We start from the raw sequence: 27,674 nt of genomic DNA on the forward strand, positions 1-27,674 counted from the left end.
AAGGTGGTGATGTCGAGAATTCCTTACACTTAGCGCTTACAACTCTCGCCAAGGTTGTGTAAGTGCAATTAAAAATCAAATGGACTGGCAGACAGAGTCTGGTCTCTTGGGAAGTTCTTAGGATGAGGAGCTAAAAGTTGATTTCCTGATAATCCTAAGTTAATGCGCTGGCCTGATACAGGACTCTGGAGGCAGAGCAGACTCTGCCTGAGAGCCAGCACACGAGTCCCTGCTGGGGTCACACTGCATCTCTCCCTTATCCCAGAGCCTGTGCTAGAAGAGGAGTGACAGATTTTCCACAGAGTGACAGATCCCTTCCCATCTCCACGAGCACTCCACGTGCTTTTTCACTGGGATCAGGGCTGCTGTGTAACTACTCTGCAAACCCGGCCCCAATGGGCAAACCCCAGATGACATCAGGAACCCAGGCTGAACTGACACAGTGAGAAAACAGCGATGGAGCTTTCTGAAGCCCTTCAGCATTTCCTAATAAAAGGGTAAGCAGGTTTATTGTACATTTTCACTAAGCTTTGCTGAATCTTTTTAAAACCCAGGAAAGACCCACTAAAGGAACTGCTGGGGTTGTGCAAAGCCCCCCTGTCCTGAGCAGGTCATTTTAGGCTCTGCTGCAGGATGGCATCATTGGCTCCATAGGCAAATGGTCCATGTGGTTGTAACCTGAATATCATGGGCTGATCAGCTTCTTAGTTATTTTAGATTACATGCTTGGCAAAGCCTGAAAATAATTGGAGACTATCTGGAAAAATAAAAATAGAAATTTGAAATGTGGCAGCAGTAGCTTCCGAAGTGCAGCACTGAGACAGGAACCCATGAGCCAAATGCTCCCACTGAAAGAGAAAATAAATTAGCTGAGGATGAAGCACTATTTTGCACGTACACAGTGATCTGGCACCAGGAAAAAGAAAAGTCGTGAGATGCAATGAAACAGCTCAGAGCTCAAAAGTTCACCTGTTTTTTCCACTTGGTCTCCCAGGAGCAATCCCCTTCCCCCACGGTACCTGCACCCCTTGGGATGTCCCTCTCCAGCCCTCACAGCTCCAAGTCCTCCCACAACAGATCCTTCTTTCCTTTTGCTGTCTGTGTAAGGGGCTCACTCACAAACTGGCTGGGCCATATCACCATCACCATCCTTTCTCCTCTCTAGCTCCAGCCAAATCCTCTCCGGTTTCCATCAGCTCCTGCAAGGTCTCAGCTCATCCACAACATCTGCAGCCATCAGGAATATTTTATTATATCCCACCCCATCAAATAACCATCATGATGCTGAGCACAGTGCAAAGCCTCAGCAGCACTAACAGGGTTAAATTAAAGGTACCCATGATATTAGAGAGCTGCAAAGTAATTATGAAAGGAAGCAGAAAAAAGCCAGCAACTCTAAGCAGACATGAAGGCCCTCTTAAGAGAAGAAAGGCATGTTAATTAACCTCCAGACATGATTCAAAGCATCATTTGTAGCATGATTAACATAATCCCCCAAGTGCACACACAACTGGCATTAACGATCATTTGCAGGACTGAACGCTCCCCCACCCCTTCAACAAATCGGCACATTGGAGCAGGGAAACCCTGGAACAGCACTGAGCCTGCACGCTGCAGAAACAAAAAGAACAATGTTCCCCAGGGATGGGCATCCCGGCTGCTCCCACCCCTGTGCGCTGCAGGTGGGCGTCCTCCCCAGGTGTGCTCTCAGCATCCTCCCAACGTGTGCCACCACCAGCTTCACTCTAGAAGAGCTCCTGAGCCCCGCATCAGCTTTAGCTCCCTTTGCCTCCGGCAGCCCCAGCTCCCACCCTCCTGCCAGCAAACTCCACTTCAGCAAACGCTGGAGGCTCTTTTCAGGAGCTCCCAGATTCCTGTCCACGTTCAGCTTTCACTTAAAGAGAGAGCTGCCCATCAGATCGCTGGAAAGATTGGAAATGAACGTCACGGCTCTGAAAGCAAAGAAAAAAGAGCCGCGATTTCCCCATCTCTCCAAAAAGGAGAGAAATCTCCTGCTTGAACTCGTGGACAGGGTTCCCAGCACTCGGCTCCCCCCGTGCTGAGCACTGAGGCGTGCGGGCTCGGAGGCTGCTCATGCAAGAAAGCCAAAGCTGTCGCCTGCCTCAGCAAAGCTGTCAGGACTATTTTATTATATTCCAGCCCATCAAATAACCATCACAACAGGTATTCTCCCCCTCATCATGGCAGAAAGCTGGTAAGGGAGCACTTTCCTCTGAAAGATTCTGAAAGAATCTGCACTGTTTGTTGTTCATTAATTACTTGGGTGATATTAATAAAGGCGACATGGACATGTCACCAAAATGCCCTCTGAACTCCCCTCAGTACTGTGATTATTCATCTCTTCCACAGCCCAAGCTCAGGAACTCAGAGACTTTGTGCTACATTATATTCTGGATCTCAGTGTGTTCAGAGACTGAAGCTTGTTCAAATGAGTCACTGCTGAGCTTCGTTCTTATCTTTAAAGTTTGTTATTGCTTGGAAGTGTTTATCTGCATCACATTTGCAAAAACATCTGAACAAAGGCCAGCCCGTTGAAACAAGAGCATTTTTGCACCTTTTTATATAAATAGGAAGGAGTTTATACAGCTGGTTCTTTTTGCAATTCACAATATTTGTCTCTAATGCCAATTTTAAGGACCGTGATGGGATTTAAGCAATCACACGCAGACCTGGTGTCCTGGAAGAGATAACAGCGCAGCTCCATGGCAGGCTGAGAAATCCAACTGCTGACACCCTTTGTGCCGGGCACAGCCACGACCTCCCGGGGATCCAGCCCCGGTTTGGGGATCCTGCCACACAGTGACCTGGAGAGAGTCCAAGCTCGTGTGTTCTGAGCAGAGGCAGGGAAATCACACTCACAGCCTCGGGGTAAGAAGCTAAGAACGAAGGGAGAGGAGGGAGAAAGGGCAGGGGCAAGCGGGCGGTGGGCTGCCGGGCCGGGCTTTGTGCGGTCCCTGCACACACCCAGTGTGACGGGCGGCTCTTTGTCACCCCGGGACACCACAGCAAGCCCGGGCCCCATGGGGCACCGGAGAGGGCTGGGCCTCCTTGCATCCTTCCTTCCTTCCCAAAAGAGAAGGGCATCCCCCCGGCTGGCCGGGCAGGGGGACAAACACGGACCCCCACATCCAGGCTCGATTTGTGGATCCACGCGTCCCGGGGGCAGCAGTTCCAGCCACCTCCCTGCTCCCCCCTGCACAGCAAACTCAGCCGGCAAGTGATGCTCAGTGCCCCGCTGGGAAGCACAGAAACCTCTCCAGCTCCTCCCTGACTCCCTCCCGCACACCCAGCAGGAGCCTGCCCGGGCAGGGCGGGGGGATTTGGGGTCCCGACGGGGCAGGGTGGCCGGGTCAGCCCCGCGGCACTGCCGGGGCCACGGCCGGGCCCTGCACCGCGGCCACACTGGGGCTGCACTGACCACCAAGCTGGCACGGGGGTTCCATGCAGCACCCCAAGAACCAAAGCATCCCAAAAAGGGATGTGACCCCACAGGGACCACGGAATACCCAAAGGGTGCTGAGGAGGTGCTCAGAAGCAGGACGGGTGGGATGCAGAGGATGAAAGGGATGATGGAGAGAGCACAGGGAGATGCAGAGGATGCTCGAGGACAGCATGGGGGATGCAGGGGATGCCTGGGATGCTCTAGGCAGGACAGGGATGCTGGAGCAGGTCTGGAAGACAGGACAAGGGATACTGGGGTGATGACAGGGGACCTTAGGGACGTGAGGAGGACAGAGGGATACTGGAGAGCCTGGGGCAGGTCTGGGGGGATGCCAGCAAGTGATGGGGTGACACCGGCGAGCCCAAAGCAGGCAAGGGGAGGATGCAGGAGAAGTGATGGGGGATGCCGGGCAGCTCGAAGCAGGCGGGGGGGATGCCGGGGAGGTGACGGGAGATGCCGGGGAGGTGATGAGGGATGCCGAAGAGCCAGAAGCAGACACGGGGGATGCTGGGGAGGTGATGGGAGATGCCGGGGAGTCCAGGGAAGGGCAGGCGGGATGTCGAGGAGCTGACGGGGGATGCCGGGCAGCCCAGGAGAAGCGGTGGGGGTGCCGCGGCGGGGAGGCGCTCACCTGCCAGGAACCGGAGGGGATGTCTCCGAAGCCACCGGGGCCGGCGGAGCCGTGGCAGCCGCGGGGCGGCCCGGCGCAGCGCCAGAGCAAGCCGAAGCCGGCGGCAGCGCGGCCGGGCGGCAGCAGCCAGGCCGGCGAGAGGAAGGCGGCGGCGCAGGCGGCCAGGAGGCCGGCGGAGAGCAGCGCCCAGAAGCAGCCGACGCCGCTGCACATGGTGCGCCGGCGGGGCAGGGAGCCCGCGCCCCGCGCCGCCCCCGCGCCCGCCACCGGCACCGGCACCGACAGCATCGGCGGCGCGGGGCGGCCGGCGGGGCCGGGCGCGGGGCCGGCAGCGCTGCCCGCGCCCCTGCGCGCTCCCTGCGCGCTCCCTGCGCGCTGCCTGCGCCGCCCCCCCCCGCGGGGCGCGGCTGAGGACGGGCGCGGTTGCGACACCCGCGGCGGGCGGGGGGAATCCGGGCCGGGGGGAGCGGGGTCACCTGCGCGCACGGTTTGGGGGGGGTTCACGCCGTTTCTCTGCCCGCTGCAGGCGGCGGAGCGGCCCCGAAAGAGTCGGGTTATTCCTGCGGTTAATTACCGGCGGTATTTTTAACCCTCCCTCCGTGCCCGCAGACGGCGATGCTGCGGCTCCGCTCCTGCAGCTCCTCCGGACAGGGACACGCGTGGGGAATGCGGGGCTGAGGGGAACTCCTCACAGCCCGGGTGTCACCGCGCGGGGGATTTAAACCCTCCGTGGCAGGGAGGTCTCGTACTCGGGGTCTGCTCGCTCGGGCAGCGTTATCGTCTGATCCCGCAGGTTTCCCCAAGGTGTTGGAGGCAGAGTGGGGAGCGAGGCAGAGCGGCTGCCCGGGAGCCTGCGTTTACTCGAGGTGTAAAAGCTGCGCCTCCCAGTGCAGATGGATTTTTATAACAGTCATTCTAAAAACTTCACGGATCAGGTTTTATTCCTGCTAAACCTCACGGTGGCTGTGCAGCAGATTGATGTCTTATGCTTGTGCTTCGCAGATTTTACGGGGTTTTCTCGATCTCCAGGAGCTCAGTTGTCCCCCCGAGCACTCCCACGTACATCAGCCGCCAAAAGAATCAGATCCTTTTTAAAATGTAGCAAAAAATATCTTTATCCTGCTCTATGTCCTCGGGCGGGTTTCGGGCGCTTACTGCCGATATCGCTGAAACAGTTAAAGACATTTGGGCAGCTTTTCGTCAAAAAAAAAAAAAAAAAGAGGTTTTCCTTTAGATCCAGAATGCATTGGTTGGTGTTTTAAGCGCAGCGCTTGGAGAGAGCTCCGAGCCCTAGGAAGCCCGTGCGGATCCCGGCAGCAGAAGCCGGGGGCTTGGCACCCTCTCCTGGTGTGCGCCCGGAGTGCTGCGGCAGCAGCCGGGCTGCCCCGGGAGCCAACCGAGGGCAAATCATCCGCTCCTACAGCTGAATTCACGGGCAAAGCCTCCGGGGAACGCGCTGCGGTTCTGCCTGGGTGCGGCGTTTTGGCTTCATGGGGGTGTGCCTGTGTCTCGCATTTAGAAATGCCGAGGATTCTGCTCGTCCTGTGACTGCAGGAAAGTTTTGAAGGGACAAAATGACACTCAGCCTTGGTTTTTTCCCCATATCTCTGGTTTGAAGAAATACTCGACTGCTGTCATGTGCTGCATCGTTTCTTGTACTCCTTGAGGCATCAAGAAAACAAAAGAGGGGGGAAATGGAAGAATGGAGAAACAGAAGATGGTCTTAAACTAGATTTTTTTTTTAACTTTTAACTTAAACTAGATTATTCTTTTTCAAGTATTTATGACACCAGAGAATGCCCAAGAACTTGGGAAAAACACTGTGGATTGGAGAAAGTCATCTGAGGTGAGTGCCACACAGCGCTGGCAATGCCGCCTGGGCAGAGTGGAGGTGCCAACGAGCCCGTTTGCTTTCACTGATTCAGAATAATTCCAGAGTGGCTCCAAAGCCCTGCAGAAAAGGCTCCGTTCCTACAGGAGCAGCCCGCGGCGGGGCTGGGAAGAGCTCAGCACCTGGTGTGGGGGATTTTCTGTTTTCTGCTGCTCCGTGCTGCTTCCCCAGAGCTCTGCTGTCCAGCACATCTGCAGCAGCAGCTCACCAACACAGCTCTTCCTGCTGGGCATGAGCCTTTTTTTAACCTTTTAACCCCAATTTTACACGTCAAACCTCGAATTTTAACTCACCCACTGAGAATCAGGTAGAAACTCTTTACCCCTTGTTTGAGCCCAGACACAGAGGAACAACCCTCCCTCCTCGGGCATGTGCTCAGTGGAAGGAGACAGGGAGGGATTGCAATGTTTTAATAAAAGCAGTTCCTTTTTGCCAGGCTGGGATATTCCCAGGAGAATTCCCTTCTTTGAAATGCTCAGCACAGTCGGGAAGCAGGTACCAACCCTGCCGTTCCCATGAGGGTTAATGGACTGAGGTCAGCCACAGCCAAATTTGCCAGGAATTGTGTGTGTGCATGCAGACACTTGTTTTCCCATTAAAGAAAAAAATTAGGACAAAAATACAAGTCTCTAATTGAAGGTGCTGTGAGTTTCTCGGCAAAGACATCTTTGATTCCTTATGTGTTTAGGACATTATTATTTATTCCAAAGTAAGATCCCAGCTGTTAAAGCCCTTAGTCATATAATTCTTGGTATTTGTATTCCCAAAGTAGTGAGAACTCTATATATGAGAGAGAATCCCAACATCACGTGAATAAATGGACTGTCCCAAAGATGGGAGAAATGGAAATGGCCTCTAACGTGTTTTTATGCTGTAATTGAGCAGAGCAGTGCCCTGCAATTAATTATCAAAGGCAACAAAGTCTTGTTCTGCTTTATTATATCTGTCCAAACAAGATCATTCCATTCAGATCTTTTCAATATTAAAGTTTGCTTATTTTTCTAGCTGTGGAGAGGAAAAAATCAGGCAGTGAGACAGATTTTTTTTATTTGAATAATTTAGGGAGGAGTCCCTCAGCTTCTCTGACGTTGGCCAACCTGTGTCCTGAAGTCATATTTAACTGATTGCTCAGATAATTAAACTGTCATGTTCTGTTAAAGACTCCAGCACCTGCTGTCACTCACTTCCAGTTCAGATCCAGGTCCAAGGCTGAGTGAGCAACTCTGGATTGGAGCTTCAGCCCTTCTGCATCCCCAAAAATGAGAGAAAATTTTAGTCCAGGGAAGGTAACTCATGTCGAACTCTTGTGTAAATCATTGCATCCTTGTTCAACCCCCATGTATACCCTGAATCCCAAGAGGACTGGGTGCAAAATTTTTGGCAGAAGATATTAATTTAGTGTTCCCTGAATCATCCCATTCTTTCCAATTTGCTCATCTTTGGAATGTTTTAGTCTATTAGCAGTCTCTGAGGTTATGTGCCAATTAAATAACTCCATTCATTATGCAGAAACCATATAGAATAGTTCATTATGCTCCAGCCAGCCTCTGGGCATGTGTACAGAACTGTATCAAAGAGCATCAGTTAACAAAAATAATATCAAAAGAGCAAATGCATTTGCTACAGGGTGTTGATCAGCAGCACCATCTCACCCAGGAGACAGCTCCATCCCAGCCCTGGAAGATCCCCATATACCTTTTATACCATTTACAATTAATGAGTCTTAATTACTGAGTGTTTGTAAAGAGCTTTGCAATGCTTGGATGAAAGATGGTGCAGAAACTCACGCAATGATTATTAATTACATCATTTTCTCGTGGCTCAGGCAGCACGGGCAGGACAGTTACACGGCAGAGGGGTGACACGAGGCTGGCAGAGCTGCCTCTGGCTCTGTGCCTCAGTTTCCTCACACACAAACCAGAATTTATAACCACAGTCTTTACAAAGTGTTCGTAAAGCTTTTAGATCAGAGATCTGCTCCTGAGAGATCAACCTTAGCACTGTGTCACAGTGACAAACGTCCTTGGTAGCTGAGGGAAGAGCAGATTTGCATCGGGAAGATGATTAAGAGGATTTTTGTGGCAGGATTCGGGACGCAGACGGAACCGACTTATCAGACACTGATTCCCAGCGCCCGGCGGTGTCCCCACGTCCCGAGCAGCCTGGCAGGGATTTCTGGTTTTGCTGCACCCGTGTCCGGGGGTTGCCGTGGAACGAAGGAGCCGCGGCGCTCCTGGCACCGCGCTCGGCAGCGGCCGCGGCCACCGCGTGTCCGGCACGCACCGGGCACCGCAGAGCCCTCAGACCGCGGGCGGGAGCTCGGACAGGGCGAGGGGTGCCCGGCTGTCCATGCGTCCCTCTGTCCGTCCGTCCCCTCTGCTGCGGCCCCCACGGCCGAAGGGGACATTTTGGGACGCGTCCCTGAGGTCTGCAGGGCACCTCGGCTCTCACGGCCCTGCCACGGCGCTCGCCCGCTGTCCACTGCTTTCCAGACTCCGTCCCCTGCCCTCGGGGCTCTCAAATTGCCGCAGCGTCCCCAGCTCAACCTGCCCTCATCCAGGACGGCCGAGGGCGCCTCACGCCGCGGGCCCAGCCCTGATCAAAGATGGCCTCGCCCCCCCCCCGCGGGCTTCCCGCCCTTACCCGGCATGGCGGCCATTGGCGGCGGGCGCGGCGGCCATGTTGAGTGCGGCCGCATCCCGTCCTGCCGCGCGGGCAGCGCTGCCGGAAGCGGGCGCGGGGCGGTTGTTGACAACATGGCGGCCGCGGGCGCCGCCGCGGGAGGAAGAGGCGGAGGGAGCGGCGGCGGCGGGCGGGCGCAGCAGCCTCATTCATAGGACCCGGCGCGCTGCCCTCCCTCCCGCCTTCCCCCGCCCCGGCGGCCGCCTCGCCCCCTCCCTGGCGCTATGTCCTTCTTCAGGCGGAAAGGTAGGGGGGCGGTGGGAGGGCGGCCGCCGGGCTCGTCCCCCGCGCGGCTGCCGGGCCCCGGCCCTGCCCCTCCGGGCACCGCCACCGGGCCCCGCGAGGACGCTCGGGCCCTGAGGAGCGGCCTTCCCGCCAATGACGGTCAGTGCCGGCGGCCGTGTCCTCCCGCGGGGTTGGGAGGGCTCGGGGGGCCGGGGCCGGGCGGGGCTCGGGGCGCTCGGCTGCCGCCGGTGCTCTCCGGTGACCGGCAGCGACCGCCGGGTGCGGCCCCCGAGCTGCCGGGGCTCACGGCGGCTCCGGACGGTGCCCGGGGCGGGGGCTGTAGCACCTCCCACGCCTCGTGCGGGGTTTGAGCCTTTGAGCACTTTACAGATGATTTTTTCACAACCGGCTGCGTAAAAAAATATAATGGGCTGAGAATGTACGGCAGCAGCTGCAAATCTCAGTGAAAAAGGGACTTCATCGCGCTGAGCTCTCCGTGAAAATCAAAGGAGTCCTTGGGAGTTTATTCTGTAATGCATTTGTTAGGGGACGCAAGCTAGGATTTGAAATTCAGGGCTCCTGAAATATTTATAATACTCCGACGGCACAAATGGGTGCAGTTTAAGTGTTCTCTGGGAGTGCAGCGTTTTGAAGGCTCTTTGTGCTCGTGCTGCAGGAAGGGCCCTGCGCTCTCGACTCGCAGAGTTGTGGTTTGGGTGGTTTTTGTTGGAAGTACCCCTTGGAAAAGTTCTGTTACCTCTTGATGCTGTAGCTCGAGCAATGCAACCATTGATCTTCTGATGCAGCGCTGTCCTAAAGCCTTTCTGGGTTACTGAACCCAAAATGCACATCCTGGGAGGCAAGAACGTGGTACCTGGGGTGATGTTGATGCTCTTGTCTCACACATCCTCTGGAGCTTGCTCAACCAAAGCAGCAGCATTGCAAATGTCATTCTTTGGGGAGGTTAGCGCAGTAGCTGTGGGAGAAATGAGTCTAAATTTCTGTCCTTATTAGCAGATCTAAAGACTCTTCAAGCCACTGAGGGCTTTGCAAGTGCCACGATCCTTTTTGGGGTGTTCATATACAAATGTTAAGCTGCAGAATAAAACTCTGATAGTGGTTATAAACTCTTCAAAAAGAGCTCCTGCTGCTTTGTTGAGAATTGTGGAGCTGAGGTTCCATCCTGATGTGGGATCACAGGGACAAGGTCATCTTGGGTGGAAACTTTCTCAGGGAGAAAGCCATGAAAGGTCTGATTATCTGAGAAGTGTAATTGAGGATCTGTGTTCCTTTGATTAAAGGATCTTTGGTCAGAGAGGCAAATCAACACTAAATGCCCAAGAGAGACGCTCTGAAGGAGAGGAGAAAAGTAACCTTTCATCTGGGCTGTGCATAAAACACTGCTTGGTGTAATCTCCGTTTTTAGATTTGGCTTTTAGAGAAGATTTAAACTGAAGCTGTGAGGAAAGCAGCACATTAAGGCTTAGGATAAAACTCTGGCCACGTGCAGTCCAAAATCCTACAAACACCAGTGTTCCTGGGGTGAGCTGTCGTTGTTTAAGACGATAATGCAGTGGGTGAAAATGAAAACTAATTTTAAATTAAACTGCAGCAAGGATCATAAAGCAACTGACCTGTAGAAAAATCAGAACCGAGGGTGAAGTGTGTTTATAGCTCGGGCCTTAAAATAAAGGTCTGGCAGACTGAGGGTGGATAATGGGTTGAGAAATCAAAGTGTAACAGGTGAGCTGGGTGCTCGAGGGCAGGTTATGAAACTGCTGCCAGTGGAACAGCTCATCCCTGGGGATATCTTGGGAATAACATGCAGTCCCACAGCCTGGCTGACCTCAGCAGGTTCTCATTGTTTTTTGACACACTGTGAACAGTTTTTGGGTTCGTTAAGAGCATTTCAGGATGTGAATTAAAACTCCGGAATGTCACATGCTGATTTGGCACCCTTTGGAATGGGATTGGCCACTGGAAGCCTCACCCTCAGTCCCTGTTCTGTGGTTCCATCTGGTTTCACACAGGCACCACACAGCATCCGCTTTTTGGGGGAAGTGAAAGTGAACTCTGATAGTGAAACTTCGCTCTCTAAAATTTGGGCTTGTCCTGGATTGGAGCTGATTTTGTCCCCTGCTGTTACTGATGTCACTTGGTTGTGCTCAGAGCTGCTGGGGACAGAAGCAGCCTGTGTGGAAAGGGTTGGGACACGACCCTGGAGTCTGTATGTCCAGTAGTAAGTAGGTATTTAGGGAGGAACTGAGCAGCTGGTAAGAGGGAACAGAGGTATTTAAACTGAAAATAGGCTTATGGAGGACTCTGGTGTGAAAGCCAAGAATTACTGCTGATAGCTAGGAACTGGTTTGATGAAATATTGAGTGATTTGGGAAAGATGAGGGTTTGTAGAGGTCTCTTGGTTCCCTTTGTGCCTCAGTGTTCTTCAGACATGCAGCTTTTCTCGGTGATTTCTCCCCTGCCCATCGGCTCCCGTTATGTAAAGGCTGGTTACTCTCCCTGCTCACAGCTGCATCGGGCTGCAGGAGGTCAGTGTGGAGAGAATCAGCCTCTTTTAAGGGACACCTAAACCCCTCTGTCAGAGAATGTGCTCCTTGGCAGCTTAAATTTTCGACCCCGAGTTGCCAGTTTGCAGCCCTGCAGTGTTTGTGCTCGCAGGGGAGGCTGGCAGGCAGTGCTGCAGCCACCGGGGCAGGGCAGTTATGTAACCGGAGACTGAAGTTCCCCTTTAAAATATTTAAAATCCTTAGGTCGGAATAGGAATGCTTTGGGTGTTTGTTTTTTTTTTAAATGTGTTTTGTGATGTAAATGTGTGATTGTGCTGGGCTGTGACTTGTGGTTACCTCAGGAAGGGCTCCACAGTCGGTGTTCAGGGATGACCTATTTGTAGTAATAATCCTTGCCTGGAGCAGCCTCCCTGGTAGATCCCACTCTCCAGTATCACCCCTGCATTTGTTTCTCTGCCATCCTGTTTATGTGCTCCTTTATTCTTGTGTTAAACAGACCTTCTCCTTCACTTCCTTTAGGAGCTTCCTTTAAAAAATAGTAATATTCTTTAAAAAAGAAGTCCTCAAAGTGCTTTTCCATCACTGCTTTTTACACTGTTATCTCTCCATCAGTTGCTCACCCGGGGTTTGATGATGATTAAGCAAAACTATTTGTGAGAGATTAAACTGTTTGCAGGGAGTTTCCAGAGCATTTCTGTGGTACCCATCCTGTGCATGGAAGCAGCTCCATGGAGCCAGAGCCAGCCCACATCTCCTCAGCGTTGGGTATTGTGCTGCTCTTCCTGTAATACCAGGGAGATGTTTTTAGGTGATTTTTGGTCCACAGAGAGCACCTGCACTTGAAACACACCTTTCCCACTCTTCCCAGTTCGTGCTGTTTATTAAAGTCACCCTGAATGTGGCTTTAATCTGTAGACAGCAAACATCTTCCTCCATGGTAATTTTAACAGACTGTATTTCATTAAACTTAATGGATGATAAGGTTTTGCTTTTGAAAGTAAGGCAACAGAAAAGCTTTGAAAGCCTCTGCCAGTTACTGGATGTGCAATTTAAATGAGAAATCAGTTTTAACAAAATTATAGTTTCCATCTGCCTCTGATACTTGCTGATGTTGGGAATTCTATGTCCCTTCTCAGGTAAATGCCATTAGTGACCTGAAACAGCATTAACATTTTCCCTTGTATTTTACAGTGAAAGGCAAAGAACAAGAAAAGACCACAGATGTGAAAGCAATTAAAAGTAAGATCAAACTTTTGTCTGTAAATTCAGATCTCTGCCATTTTTATCTTACCCAGCAGGATCATTTCCTTACTCCTGAGCATAGAGCTGACCTGTGCATCAAACCCAAACCAAACCCAAAAGTTAATTCTGTTTCTGGGTATTTATAGTAACTGATCTTTCCTCCTCATCTTGCTGAATCTGTAGGTGCAGAAGGTTATTAAGTTATGTCAGGCATGAGCTTTAATTCAAAGTGATCAGGCAATCCGGTCACCTTGCACGTGGTGGTTGTTCCTTATCCACAACAAATTGCTCCTGAAGTTTCTTGCTCAGGTGCAGTGTCCTTTGGAGTTTGAAAAGTGCAGCTTCACTGTGTCTGATTTGCAGAAGAAGCTGCAGATTTAACTTTGATGTGGCTTATGAGGCTGAAGATCCAAATCCTGAATGAGCCATTCTGCTGCTGCTCTGTGTGGTGCAGAGATACTGCTGCTAAATAAATCTCTTAGGAAAGGAGACAAGATCTTGGTGGAAAAGAGATTTATAAACTTTTGTTTATAAATAAATATAAGATTTGTGGGTAAACAAGTTTGCTTATCCTGTCAGTTTTTCTTGCAGTACTGAAAGGAGATGAGGTAAATGCCTGAATCTGATCTGTTACTTTTATACCCTCAGACAAAATCCTGTTTCTGTACTTGGTAATGTGTTGTCTGCACATCAAGAGAAAATTACAGGGTTTTTTTCACCTTGGTGGTCTGTCTTACAAATCAAATGCAGGAAACAGTGAGTTGCACCCATTCCATAGCCACACCTCGCCTTTCAGTGCAACTACCAGTATGGTGACCCTGAAAATAAAAATAAACTTGAAAGTTTATAGTATTGCACATTGTGAGCTGCTGCAGCAGAAAGCACCTTTGTTTGACCCTTAAAGAAAGTAGAACTTTTTTTTTCTCACATGTCCATAATATAAAATTAAATTTAAATCTAATTGACAAAAGCCTGTAGCATTATGAGGAATGTGCCTCTGGCTCTACACAAGTAGCCTCCACCACATTTTCCCATTGCTGCCATCCCTTGGCCTTGGAAAAAAGATATTTTCTCCATTATTGCTGGTATGAAATACCCAGAGGCTTTGTAAGAAGCAGCAAGTGGTGTCTTGGGATGCAACCCTGCAACTGCACAAACACTTGGCAATAATTTAAGTGTTTCCACTCTCCTGTACCATCGCTCCTGAGGTACCTGTGCTGTGCCATCCAAGTGTGAAATTGTCAACTGCTGTCATAAAATTTGGAATAACAATAAAGTGGTGCAGCATGGAAGTAATGAAACCCAGGTTGGCTGACACCTTGATGGAACACATCCCTGCGAGGTGCTGAGATAATCAGCTCATCTGATGTGCTTTATTTTTGAGTCAGAGGTGTAAGATGTCCCTGCACAACATCCTCACCTAATGCAGCTTCCTGAGAGCTTTGGAATCTGCTGTGAGCATGTTTGGGTTTTTTTCAGCTTTATTAACAGTTAGGCAGAATTTTGTGTGAGGAAGTTCTTAATTGTTTTTTTTGAGCTCCAGTAGCCACTCATGTCCTAAAGCAGGCAGAGGGGGTTAAGTTTATAACCTGGGTTTCATCAGAGGTATTTCCCTATTGCTTTTTTTTTCTCCTGCAACCAAGCAAAGAAAAATAAATTTTTTTTGAGAAATACTCTCATTAAACCTCACAGATAGGTTTGTAGTTTAGGATTTTTTAACCTTCAAAAAGGCATGGAAATGGATTGGCAGGAGCATTGGAACTAAACTAAATTGTTGGCAGAATATTCAGCTGTCACAGTAGTGGTTATCAAGGAAGCAGGAAGACTCAGGAATATTTCATGTGTAAACTTAGACGTGGCATCTGCTGAATAAGGAAAATAGAGGTGGGTGGGAGTGAGTTTATTCTTGCTGTAATAAAACTTGTGGTCTTTAATCAGACCCTTGATCAGACATGACACACAGTGGTACAGTGAGGTTTTAATCAGACTGGCTCTTGCAAACTCCCTGGTATATTTTGGGGTGGTTAGCATCAGGCAATGTTTAGAAGAGGTCTTGGGGTCCTTGTTCTTTAACAATTCCTGTCTTGATTCCAGCTCCAATCCCACTACATTCCCCTCAGAGAAGCACTAGGAATCATGCCTTGCTGGAGGCTGCAGGACCAAGCCATGTGGCCATCAATGCCATCTCTGCCAACATGGACTCTTTCTCCAGCAGCCGCACAGCTGCCCTCAAGAAGCAGCCGAGTCACATGGAAGCTGCTCACTTTGGAGACTTAGGTAAGGCTGTAATTATGTCAACTTTTCTTTTTATTCTGAGTGCTCCTGGTGCACTCACCATCCCTTGGGTTTCAGGTAAACAAATAGGTAATAAAAGCATGGCTGCTGTTACAGTAGCATCTGTGCTATCCTGGGAGGGTTTTGAAGAGAACAGACAATTCCTTTACTGTGTCATTGTGTTTGAATTGCCTCGTCACAGTTACATTACAGGACACTTTTGTATCCAAGACATGGTACAATGTGGACTCACTCCCTTTTATATTTCCCTTCAGGCAGATCGTGTCTGAACTACCAGGCTCAAGAGACCAAATCAAGCCTTTCCAAGACCCTTGAACAAGTCCTGCAGGACAGCGTAGCCCTCCCTTACTTCATCCAGTTCATGGAGCTGCGCAGGATGGAGCACTTGGTGAAATTTTGGTTAGAGGCCGAGAGCTTCCACTCCACGACCTGGTCCCGCATCCGCGCGCACAGCCTGAACACGGTGAAGCAGAGCTCCCTGGCAGAGCCAGTTTCCCCCTCCAAACAGCAGGAATTGGCCTCCTCTCCTCCTGCTGGGTGGCTGGAGGAGAGGCTGGAGGGCTCTGGCACAGCCCGGCTGCTCCAGCCCGAGCCTGACAGAACTGCCAGCAGCCAGAACCACGTGGGGCTGCCGGGGCAGGGGAGCCCCAGCAGCGGTGCTCTGTGTCTGAGCAAAGCAGAGACAGGGACTCCGTCTCTTCCAGCTGATCAGCAAGAATCTTCCAAGCTTCCAGTATCAAATAGAAACAGCCCCTCCTCTGCACTAAAGGACTTGTCAGGAAAACTCATGAAAAGTAAGTGCTGTGTGTTTCCTTTGGTGAAAAAGGTGGGAAGTGGGGAATGTTTTTGCTGCTGTTGCTTTGTGCAGGGAGCTGCCTCAGTTCTCAGGGGCTTAGCAAGTGTGATGTGATGTGATGTGATGTGATGTGATGTGATGTTGCAAGGAAGAAAGTTTTATGTATCACTGATGTTAACTTGCTGCTCACCAGTTTGAGCTGTGTATTGTTTGACTTGTTTAAAAATAAAAAAGCTGCTGAAGAGACTTCAAAATCACTGTGTGCTCAATGAGCTTAGGTTGCTTCTGTTCTTCCATGTGTAATCATTAGAAATGAAGATGAACATTGCAATGTCCAGTTCTTCCCTCACCCATCCCATCCCACCTTGAAAGAACTGCAGAAAGTTTGGGTGATGGGGCTGAGAACTGATAATTAACTTGCCATGGAAGGTAAATATTCTGTATTACATAAAATGACATAAGTAGTGGTTGCAAGAAACTTGTAGAGATTTATGTGTGGAATGTACTGTTTTTGTTCTTGGATTTATTTGATAGAGTTCCTCCCCTTGTAACTGATTTGTTGTCATTTGGATTCCACCTCTTCAGAGGCTGCTGGAAGTAAGGATGAAATTAAAATATTTCCTTTTGGTAGTGAGCTACATGCACAGTAACATATTTCTCTACTTTGCATCTACTCAGTCCTCCCTCATTTGTGCAAGTCTGCAGGCAAAAAGGAAACACTTCTTTCTTCATATTGGTTCCTTTTGTTTGCCCAACTGCTTCCTTGTGTTGCATCCCTTTCTCTTGCTGTTTGTCTTTCTCATGTAGTTATTTATCATGTGCCTCCACAATACATAACCTCAGCCCCAAAGTCACTTAAACCAGGAAAAAGGAAAAGTCATGAAAGCACCTCTGCTTTCTGATGTCCAAAAAGAATTTGAAAACACAGGGTCCTTCTTGAGAAATCAGAGAAGAATTTGAGTGTAAATTTTTCTCTCTTCCAGAGCCGAGTCCCAAGTTTCAAAAGAGGATGTGTAAAACACTTGAGGCATCCCATTTTAAGATTTTTTTTTTCCTTGTAATTCCTTTATAATGCAAGTGATTTCTTTTCTCTGATGAGAGCTAAAAACCAGGAACTTCACTTGCCTGAAAGGTGTTGCTTCTGGGACTACGGTGTGCAGCTGAGGAAGTGGGTTCTGTCTTGTGTGGTGGTAGGGAAAATTTGGAGCTATGTTGTTTTATTCCATCTTAGTCAATCCATGCTGGGTTTGTTGTGACCTGGCTGGAGCTCACACAGCCCCTGCAGCTGGTCAGGAGCAGAATATGAATATCCTGTAGTGGACTGGAATTAGACACCTGCTTTTCTGAAGAGCAGACATTTGTTACTCACTCATGCCAAGGAATTCCAAGTTTGATTCTGTGTTTCTTCCCTGCAGGTATAGAACGGGATGCAGTTAGTACTTTTACCAAATATATTTCTCCAGATGCTGCTAAACCAATCCCTATTACAGAAGCAATGAGAAATGACATAGTTGGTAAGAATGAATAACTGCTTCCTCATTTCAGAGCTGCTCTGTCCCCATAAAAACTTATCTCTGATACATCACACACTTGTATTTATCTTTATTTTTATGAATTTTAAAGGCAGCTGTAAAAAGATGGTAGATTACAAGTATCAGAGGGTCTGATCTTCAGCAGTGCTGTGAATATCCTCAGAAAAACTTCCAGAGATTTTGTTTAAATTAGGGAAGGAATTCTTGGTGGTTATGGAGTGGATCCAGATATGAGTCTCAATCAAATATTTTAGCCCTGTTATTATCATTTGGCCACCTGCAGTACTTTGAAAGCTCTTTGCTCAGTCAGAACCAGCTGATTCTGGTGAATTTGAACTGCAATTTTTCATTAACTAGTCCTTGCTCGTGCCTTTCAGCTCCATCAGCCAAACCCATGTTAAAATTAACCTGCTCTTTCTTTGCAGCAAAGATCTGTGGGGAGGATGGCCAAGTGGATCCCAACTGCTTTGTGACAGCACAGTCTGTAGTGTTTAATGCCATGGAACAAGAGTAAGTTGATGCCATGGTTTGGGTTCTTGTGTCTCTTGTCCTAAAGGTTCTGTTAAAAATGTTTATGGGGACATAACTGTATCAGCACTTCTCTGTGCTGTCTTCTAGATTTGAAACTGCCCAGATCCCCTCCTCCAAATCCATTCTTGCTGAACTTGGCTGTTCACACTTGTTGTGTTCTTTATCTCTTTCTTTTTACAAACCTGCCCTGTTTCTTGCTTATTTTGCTTTTATCCTACCAAAAGTATCAGAGTTCTGGGCAACAGCTAATTGGTTCTGAGGGTGCCTTGGATGCTGCTGACCCTGATAACTGATTGTCCCTGTCTCTGTGCAGGCACTTTAGTGAGTTTTTGCGGAGTCACCACTTCTGTAAATACCAGATTGAGGTGCTGACCAGTGGGACTGTGTATCTGGCTGACATTCTGTTCTGTGAGTCAGCCCTGTTCTACTTCTCTGAGGTGAGTGTCAACATTTGGGTTTGCTTTTAGATCTCTTTCTAGCAAATGAAAAAAATCTGTTCATTCCTCGATGGCTTTAGATTGGATGTTAGGAAGGAATTGCTGTTCCCTCTGAGGGTGGTGAGGCCCTGGCACAGGGAGCCCAGAGCAGCTGTGGCTGCCCCATCCTGGAAGTGTCCAAGGCCTGGTTGGATGGAGCTTGGAGCAACCTGGGATAGTGGAAGGTGTCCCTGCCCATAGCAGGGGCTTGGAACTGGATAATTTTTAAGGTCCCATCCCACCCAAACAATTCTGTGATTCTATGATACAATAAAAAACCCAAGGTGTGTGTTTTTCTGAGAGAAAATGCATTGAACCTTTTCGTGCCCCTATGTAGAACTAATTCAAATGTTCAGACCTGTCCATTGTGTTGTGGAATGAGTATTTGTGACTTCCTCTCCAGTTAGGGAGTGCTTCTCAGAGTCTCTTTGCTTTGTAGAAGCTTTGACATAGTCATCTTGATCTTCACATTGTAGTGGCTTTGAAAGCTGAAGTGTTATTAGAGATAACAATTCATTCACCAGTGTTATGTGGAGAGGGCACCTTTAGGGATGTGATAGGTTAAATATAAGATTTCACATTTTCAGGTTCCTGCACCTTTAAGGAGTCAGCTCTTGACATATTTGTCCTGACAGTCTGAGGAGCTGATGCAGTTTGAAACTGCAGCTTGGGAAGCTGAGACAATGTGCTGAGCTCAGTATAAGCTAAATGTAGCATGAAAATGGTGTTTCCTGTCCTAGTATGAGACAAATAGTTTTTTGGAAACTGAGTGTAAAAATGAGTACAGAAAAGAAATGTCAGAAGTTTTTGGGGGTTTTTTTGGGGTTTTTTTGTTGTTGTTTTTTTTTCTCCAAGCAAGCTAAATCTGTCTGCAACAGAAATTCAAAATACTGTGTCTTGGTGGTAATTTTACCACTAATATATGGACTATGTTCCTTGTTCTAAATGGGACGAAGGTTAAAAAGTTAATAAAAGTTTCTTGCTAGAACTTCTTTAATCTCTCCTCTTTTTCTGATTTCCCTTCCAGTACATGGAGAAGGAAGATGCAGTTAATGTATTGCAGTTCTGGTTGGCAGCAGATAACTTCCAGTCTCAACTTGCTGCCAAAAAAGGCCAGTATGATGGGCAAGAAGCACAGAACGATGCCATGATTTTGTATGACAAGTGAGGGAGTTCCAGAATTCTTTGTTTCTGTACCTGTGGTTTTGTGTTGTGCTGTGCAGAAGGGACTTCTCTGCACTCCTGTGCTGTTCTGCTGAGGTGCATTTTATCAAGGTGGCATTTGATGTGTTTGCACACGTGAACTTTTCAAATTTTTTGATATACATGAGGGGAAATCCTTACAAGGATTCCATTCTTAAACATAATTCAGAATTTTCAGGACTTGATTGCTTGAGTTTGTTTGGTTGGGAAATATCAAAGCTGATTGGTTGACATTTGAAAATGGAAAGCATTTAAGCCTAATAGCAGATACAGCACTGCAGAAAAACCTTAGTGTTCAGATAGTGTTATCCATGTAAAGTAGGCTGTAGAAACTGTTCTCACACATAATAAAAGCCAAGTAGTGCTTCTTCTTAGTATTGTGAAATGTTTCCTTTTTTTAAGGAAGCAATCAGATCCTTTTTAATATCAGACTTTCAGGAGAGGACCTTTCCTCCTGTATTTTGTGCTTCACCGTAGCAATAAGACAGCTGGGAGACAGACAGCACAACTGCTTCCAGGAAATGTTTGTTCTTAAGCTTGAGACTCTACCACAACTTGAGTTATTACCCAAGGAGGAAAAAATAATTGGAGAGGAAGCAAATGCTTCACTCTGAGGTTCATTGGTCATTCCCCTGCCTTAAACTTGGTTTGCAAGGGTGTGAGCAGTGGAGCCAATGCTGCTTCAGAGTTGTGGGTGTTTCCTGCTGCATTCCTGTTTCCCATTCTCTGTTTTTCATCTGTGTTTCAGGGCAGGGCTCTCAGAACCGTTTCTGGGAGGGGTTGTCTCACCTGTAGTCAGTGGGGACCAGGTGTGTGCAGTGTCTGGGGGACAGGTGGGCCCTGGGCACCTACAGAGGTTTGCAAATCTTTTTTGTGTTTCCATGCCCTGCCCCAGGTACTTCTCCCTGCAGGCCACGCATCCTCTGGGCTTTGATGACTCTGTGAGGCTGGAGATTGAATCCAACATCTGCAGGGAGGGGGGGCCTCTCCCCAACTGCTTCACCACTCCCTTAAGGCAGGCGTGGACAACCATGGAGACGGTGAGATCCTTCTTCAGGGTGGGGTTCACACTTAGTGAAGGTGATGTGTGCCAGGTGTCCCCTGCAGCATCCCTGCTTTGTCCCGTTCCTTTACTGACTTCCTGTTTACCTGGATAATAGAACAGCTTCAGGAAAATCTGCCAGACTCTTTTCCCCAGCCTGATTTGAAGATACCACCCACTGGCTGCTGTTAATGCTCTGTGAAATGTTTGTCTCGGATGATTATTGCAGTTTAATGGAAGTAACAGAATTTCCTCCCATGTGAATTGCTATCAACAGCTTATTTTATATCTTCAGAAAAATTTCCTTCCTCTTAGTAGGAGTTGTTTTCAAGTCTAATACAAGTGCTGTGGTTCATAATGTAAGTCTGGGATACCCAGATACCAGAATTGAATGATTTGATTGTGGAGCTGCAGAGAATTGTGAACAGTGAAGCAGAATAACTGTAAAGCCTGTTGGGTTCTCAAGCTTAGTTTCTAGAGGGGAAAAAAACCCCTGAACTTCAGTTCCAGTTACTGGGGGATTTGATTAATAGGCAGTTGGGTTTGTTCATTTTGCAGTAGGATTAAAATTTAAAGCAATGCACTGGCTAATCCACGGTAATTCCAAGTGTGGGTGCTTTTACTTGTGTTCCATCTGCACAAGGACTGAGGTGTTGGTGTGTTCTTCTCTAGCTGTGCAGACCAGCCTTGATTAAAGAGGACTCCTTCTGTCCCTCAGGTTTTCCTACCTGGTTTCTTGTCCAGCAACCTTTACTACAAATACTTGAATGACCTCATCCATTCAGTACGAGGAGATGAATTCCCAGGAGGGAACATTGCACTGAGTATTCATGGCCCTGGTAGCTCTCCTGACAGTGATTCCATAGGGAGCACGGATGGCTCTGCCTCTCAGGTACCACGTTGGGTTTTCTGTGTCCATATCCAAGTTTTCACCCTGTAAGGAAACACCATTCCATTTTTATTTAAGGCCTGTGTTGTATTAGGATGTGTTTAATCTGCCTGCTGCTCAGAGGGGTGTCTCTGGTATGTGTTGTACCCAAAGCCTTGTGCTGCCGATATTTTTTGCATCAGTGATGTTTTTATTAAGCTGTTACTGTTACTGAAGACTTTTTCATGATGCCATAACATCTAGGAATGCTTTTTATTAGAAATAACACTATTTTATCAATACCATAGTTACAACTTCAGGTAAAAATTGACACACGTGAATATGCTATCGAATTTAAATATAAACATGCAAGCTTTGTGTGCTCAGTTCTTTTAAAGTGCCAGATCGTCTGTCCTGAAGAGTAAACTCATTCCCAGGGCTGAAGGCATCAATCTGCTCAAACACACAGCAGATTCTGGCTAACCTGTAACAAGGGCAGCTTGGAAATTGCAAGCCCAGCTGAGAGCAGAAGAGCCAAGCGAGAGCTGCTTTTATTGAACTCTGCAGGGCTACCCTGAGCTTCAAATCCAGTATCCACACCAATGTTAGTCATGTCCTGGCTTTCCAGCAACTTGGAAGCTGTACTACCTGCTTGTACTATTTTTAAACCTCCTAATTTGCAAGGAGGGAATATTCCTCCCCTAGCTGCGAAGTGGGGAATAAAATCCGTGTTCTTGAAGCCTCCTGCTGCCTGATCTTCTGAGCAGGAGGAACTGCTGGTAATTGGCTGGGCAATTTAGGAAATGAGGTGCTGCTTTCTGTGGTGTGCATTCCTGCTTGTCTGAATAGGAGAATCTCTGGGTCTCTGCATATTTTTGCATAAAGAGCAGCAGGAAAGGAGCTGCCATCAGTATTCCTGTTCCGTGCTGAGGCGATAATGGATCGCTGTGTGTTGTGCTCTTCCTGCTGTTGCTCTGATGTTTCCTTGGCTTTTTTTCATAATCTTATATAAATACTCCAAGCCAGAAGATAAATGTTTGCTCTCTGTGCATGGGGGAGGCATCTGTGTTTGGGAATTGCTTACCAAGTGCAGGAGAGGGATGTTCCAGACTCACAACAAATGATTTGCGAGCACGCACAAATCTGTTGAGCTGATAATGCTCAGGCAGCAGCGTGTGCTCACCTGGGCTTTGTGTCTTTGGCTCTGTCCAGAGAACTTTATCATCCTCTGCTAAAAACAATGTCCTGTGAGTTGGGAATTCCAGGCTGTGTAGACACTCTCTAATTCTTTTATACTCTTGCTTAGAGACTTGATGGAGGTTTGTCTGTTTTAAAAGCACTAAAATTGCAGTTTTGTTAAGAGGCTAGTAGCTGTCTGCATTGGGCACTAATACTTAGAATTTTTATTTGTAGTCCAATGTCAAAAAGGCTAATGTTAAAATCCTGAAAAATTTTGATGAAGCAATAATTGTAGATGCTGCAAGTCTGGATCCAGAATCTTTGTATCAACGAACATATGCAGGGTAAGGTTCTTTTCAGTGTATTGTTTCCTTTCTGGTTACATGTTTCACCTCTGTTTCATTTTTGCTGTGTCCTCCTTCATGGAGAGTAGGCCTAAATGCAAGATCTTAGTCCATGTCCTAATATTTGAAACTAAATTTATTTCAGTAGTGTGATTTAACACTGAATGAATGCTTCTTTGACCAAAGTGGCAGCCAGAAAAATATTTCTAATTGTTTTTTCTCTTCCTCTTAGTTATTCTTCCTCTTTGATTCCAAAATATAGCCAAGTGTATAGCCAAATGTAGCTTTCCATAATGCCAGAGTTCTTTTGATCACCCACATGGTTCTTCACTCCTCTCCTCAGGAAGATGACATTTGGAAGAGTCAGTGACCTGGGCCAGTTCATCAGAGAATCTGAACCAGAGCCTGATGTCAAAAAATCAAAAGGTTTGCTTTGCTCTTTCTCTCCATTTCTGTAAACATCTGCAGAGCTGCTCTCTTCCCTACTGCAGTTAAGATAGGCAAAATGTTTGACTCTTTCCAGATCTGTTTTAAGCCAGATAGAGATGCCATGGGGATTGGCCTCAACTGAGGCAAAACCCATCTCTGGCCCAGTTTCCTATCCAAATTCTGCTTTTCTGGTCCAGCTGGACTCCGGGGAGCATGAGCAGCCTGTGGGAGTTGGAGCTGTTGATGGAACCTGGCAGGGATGGAAGTGTCAGCAGCTGAGCTGGTGATCAAACCTTCAAAGCTTTGGTCTTGAGATGAAACAGAACTGCAGCTCTCCACATGCTTCCCACCCAGGCTGGGACCTGCTGCTGGTGCTGCTTTTCAGCTCTGGGAAAGGCTCAGTGTCCAAATGGCTCCAGGCAGTCCCTTGTCTTTCCTGCCACTCCTCCACGTCCTGAATACCAGCAGAGCACACCCTTCAGAGGGATGACAGGAATCAGCTTTGTACCTCACTTTGCTGACATACCTTGCTTGCTGTTTTTATCTCAACCAGGGTCCATGTTTTCACAAGCAATGAAGAAATGGGTTCAAGGAAACACAGATGAGGTGTGTCCCCTTTCACGTTCTCCTTGTGACTTCACACTTTAGAGAAATAAAGGGTTAATGTTCTGAATCCTGGCTGTTATCTCTGAGTATCTTTTTGCTGCACCAAGAACAGGTTGATTCTGTGTGCTAAATATAATTTGATTGCATGTATGTGTGAAGCTAGTTTGATCTTTGCCAGTGCTTGCTGGTTGAACTAATTAAGTGTGTGCTTGTGTGGCTTTATATATCTACAAGTAGGGGTGGAAGTGCTGTTTGATTTTTAAGGTGAAGTGACCACTGCACATGGATTCCAGGCTGCATTTTTTCCCCCTCTGAGGGGCTTGGACAAATCACCAAGAGATAAATCTAAAACCTCCACTAACTTCTTGGAAATTGCATCAAGCCACAAGTACACTAATTGAAGTTATCACTGTACTTGGAGGCCAGGTGCGTTTCCATTGAGGGAATATTAAAAAGAAATAAATGCCCTAGGGTGTATTACTGTGTCCTGCAGCCGTAGGGAGGAGAGAAGATCCAGCAGGCAGGAATTGTGCAGCAAGATTGATTTATTTAATTATTTTACAAACTCTTTTATAGACTTTTTTCTTCATAGTCTTAATTGGACAAAGGATCAGCCACCCCTTGGGGGTGATTGGCTAAAATCCTGAAACATCCATTGTCAAAATTTTTTTTTACTGTACTATAAACAAGACTTTTCAAGGCTGCAAGTGGTTTGGTTGTTTACATAACTCTGCTGCCTCTTCTGTGAGAGAGAAAAGTCTCTCATGGGCTTAGAAAATAGCAAGAAAATCCTTGCTAGCAGCATTTTTGTATCCACAAGGGAGGATATGTTTATACAGGTTATGGAGTTGTGAAGCTTACCCTGACTCCAAGGCTGTGTGTTCTGCTGAGAGCACTGTGTGTTTCTTTTAAGAACTTGAAGCTCTCTGTGTTTTGGGCTGTTTTTTCAGGCTCAAGAAGAGATGGCTTGGAGGATAGCAAAGATGATTGTCAACGACGTCATGCAGCAGGCGCAGTGTGAGCAGCCTTCGGAGACGGGCACCAAGGTAGGGGGGTGGAAAGGTTGCCTGTCTTCATCTGGCTCCAGCCAGGCTGTGGGAGGAGCAGAGCTCTCACTTGCCTTCCTCCTGTGGCTGAAACCCACGCTGGTAAATGTTCAAACCCACAGAGCATGAGAGGAAGAAACAAAGATTGGAAGTGTTTTGGCCTACGTGTGATGTGGGAATTTCTTAACAGATGCCTGTGGTGGTTCTGCTGTGAAAGCATTAAACTTGGCTTAGTTTGAGTCTACAAACTGCCTCGTTAGTTAAAAGGGTGATTTGTGCTGTGGGATGAATAGTGTAATTCCTTACTTGAGCTCACACTTGCTGGTTCCTCTTAGTCAGTAGTGGAATTTCTGCCTGAGGTGTCAGTAAAACTCAGCAGCTGTGAGTTTGACTTGTTGGGTGCACTCATTTACACAATTCTGTCTCCAGACTTTAAAAAGACACAGTAGCCCTGTCCATAGGTTTAGTGTTCTGTATTGTTTATGTTGTTGTACTGTCCATGTATTCTCTGTCTAAAAAATCCCAGTTCTGATGTAGCAGTTGGATTTTGTGAAATATTGGTGACAGCAGGTTACCAAGTTAATGTCTGATACTTCTGACTTTCAGGCATCTGAGTTTCTAAAAACTGACTTGCATTATGTTCAGTTATTGAAGGTAAACATGTGCCAAAGCCCAGTTTTGTGATCCAAATAAGTGGATCCATAGTTTCACTGTGTGAATGTTTTCTTTCTAACAGAGCAGTAACATTTAAGTGACTTGTATAATGATTTCACTTAACAGCTTGGCTGCAAATGATACAATTCCAGTCTGCCTGGATGAAAAGGTCGCTCAGCAGAGTATTTAGAAATATCAAATGGCTGCAGATGCTCTGGATTCAATTAAGCAAGTAATCAAAAGGTTGAGTGTGTTTGGATTAGGTTTGGGGTTTTTTTCTCCCCCAAACTCAAACATACCTGGCTTCAATGTTTTTAAACACAAAATGTCTTTCTATTGAGCAATTGCCTTGCATGTTTTAGGGTAAAATGAACTGTTTTTCCCTTTTCCAGCTATGATTTTAGAAACTCCAGGACAGGAAATCTGGTTTTCCACTTTGAGAACGAGTGAACTTTCCCTATTGGTCGATTCTTTAACACAGCCAATAAAAACAAAGCACTGTTACTCCAACCACCGGAATCTCCCTCATTTCTAAGGAAGAATGAAAAAGAAGCAATCCTGGACCTCCACTGTAGAGAGTGAAGAAACACTTTTTCCTGGTGTATGTGGCATTCACAATAATGATGGTTCTGAGATGAAGATGCAGTTTACAAATGTGTCGCTGAGAAACTGTGATCGACTTCACAAATACTTGACCCTGTCTCAAAAAAAGGCTTTTAAGCAAAATAATCTGGAATGGGACACAGAGGCCACAACAGAGGGGAAGGTTTTGCTGTAGTTTCTAGTTCTACTGCTTGTAATTTTTAAACTCAGAATTGGAAGGGCCATGGGGCACATCCTGGAAGGGTGAATCCATTGGCAGTGAATGACCTGGAAAGCTCCGAGTTTAATTTTCCGTTACTTGAAATAGATGAGTATTCAACTGTAAGATAAATGTATTTTACTTCATAACTGCATTAACTCTGAAGGCAGTGTAGAAGGGTCAGGAACTCCTCCTTGTCGAGCTCCTACACCTGCACACACAAACACACACACCCTTCCCCTGCTTCCACCATGGAGCAGCTCCAAGGCTGGTCCTGCAGCCCCTCTGCTCCCAGAGCTCACCTTCTGAGCAGGTTGGACCCTGCAGAGACTGCTCCACTTCTGTCCTCACCATCCCACGAGCAAGAAAAAAAGTAATTGCTGCCATTCTCCATCGCTTGTTGTCCTCCACCCAACATAGTATCTAATTCCAGATGTTTGGTTTACAAAGAAAAAACAATTTTTAATGACCTCTGGCCTTCTTCCTGACACTGTTAACACTTACCATGTTACACAGCACCTCTTTTTTTTTCCCCAGCAAATTGATTTTGCAGGGTAGCAGAAGTACTCAGTGTCTCACCGTTACGTTACTGCTGCATTTTTAGTATACAACACTTTTATTTTGGGTCTTTTTTTTTTACTCTAATGATTTCTTTTTTCCTCAAACTTGTGCAAAGAAATCACTATGCGAAGAACTCAAATCATTTCCAATGTTCAGAATATCTTGATTGACTGGAAAGTGTTATTCTGTTGCAATATTTGATTGTATAGAGACACACTGTATTGTTATGAAAAAGCAGAAAAGGCTGTGTATAGGTTTTTGGTACTATGTACCACCTCTTATTTCTCTCATACCCAAGCATTCATGTACTTAAAACATACTATATTTAATTGTGTTTTGATTTAAAATACATAAATATTAAAATTTGCGTCGATTTTCTGTTTTCATGGGGTTTGAAGTTACAGAGGATGTTTTTTTAATGAGAGTTTCAGGGGTAATTCTGCCCACCTTTCTTAATGGATTACGTTAAAGGCAGTGTGGTGAGTAAGATTAACTCTTATTCAAATAATAAATAAGGTGTTCAGTCACAGGACATGGCACAAGTTGGGCTGGGAAAGGGGTAGAGGGGCAGGTTTGGTCCTGGAGTGCAGTATTGAACCACACTTCTGAATTCTCTGAGATAAACTCTCCCCCATTTTAGTGCACCCCTGA

General features: G+C 47.3%; 2 protein-coding genes across 6 annotated transcripts in view; one reads left to right on the forward strand and one right to left on the reverse strand.

Moving 5' to 3' along the window:
- LHFPL7 (LHFPL tetraspan subfamily member 7) overlaps positions 1 to 4,401 on the reverse strand; it is a 56,211-nt gene extending 51,810 nt beyond the window's left edge. Inside the window, exon 1 of the mRNA XM_069033096.1 lies at positions 4,095 to 4,401. Coding sequence (XP_068889197.1) covers positions 4,095 to 4,382 — 288 coding nt within the window. The 5' untranslated portion in view covers positions 4,383 to 4,401. The remainder of the gene's footprint in view (positions 1 to 4,094) is intronic.
- Positions 4,402 to 8,707: 4,306 nt separating this feature from the next.
- On the forward strand, positions 8,708 to 27,396 carry AKAP10 (A-kinase anchoring protein 10). 5 transcript variants are annotated; one of them, XM_069033766.1, is made up of 15 exons: positions 8,708 to 9,051; positions 12,609 to 12,656; positions 14,754 to 14,936; positions 15,209 to 15,748; positions 17,166 to 17,264; positions 17,708 to 17,792; positions 18,127 to 18,250; positions 19,317 to 19,453; positions 20,388 to 20,532; positions 21,253 to 21,426; positions 22,816 to 22,925; positions 23,269 to 23,351; positions 23,908 to 23,960; positions 24,911 to 25,006; positions 26,053 to 27,396. In XM_069033766.1, the coding sequence occupies exons 1-15, from the start codon at positions 8,892 to 8,894 to the stop codon at positions 26,056 to 26,058; spliced, it is 2,043 nt and encodes a 680-aa protein (XP_068889867.1). In that variant the 5' UTR covers positions 8,708 to 8,891; the 3' UTR covers positions 26,059 to 27,396. The 5 variants fall into 5 exon arrangements, with proteins under 5 accessions (XP_068889867.1, XP_068889870.1, XP_068889868.1 ...); XM_069033769.1 differs by having other exon boundaries at positions 8,708 to 8,913; XM_069033767.1 differs by lacking the exon at positions 12,609 to 12,656.
- The last annotated feature ends 278 nt before the right edge of the window (positions 27,397 to 27,674 follow it).

The sequence above is a fragment of the Aphelocoma coerulescens genome, chromosome 19 (genome assembly GCF_041296385.1).
Source record: "Aphelocoma coerulescens isolate FSJ_1873_10779 chromosome 19, UR_Acoe_1.0, whole genome shotgun sequence".
NCBI classification, from domain to species: Eukaryota; Metazoa; Chordata; class Aves; order Passeriformes; family Corvidae; genus Aphelocoma; species Aphelocoma coerulescens.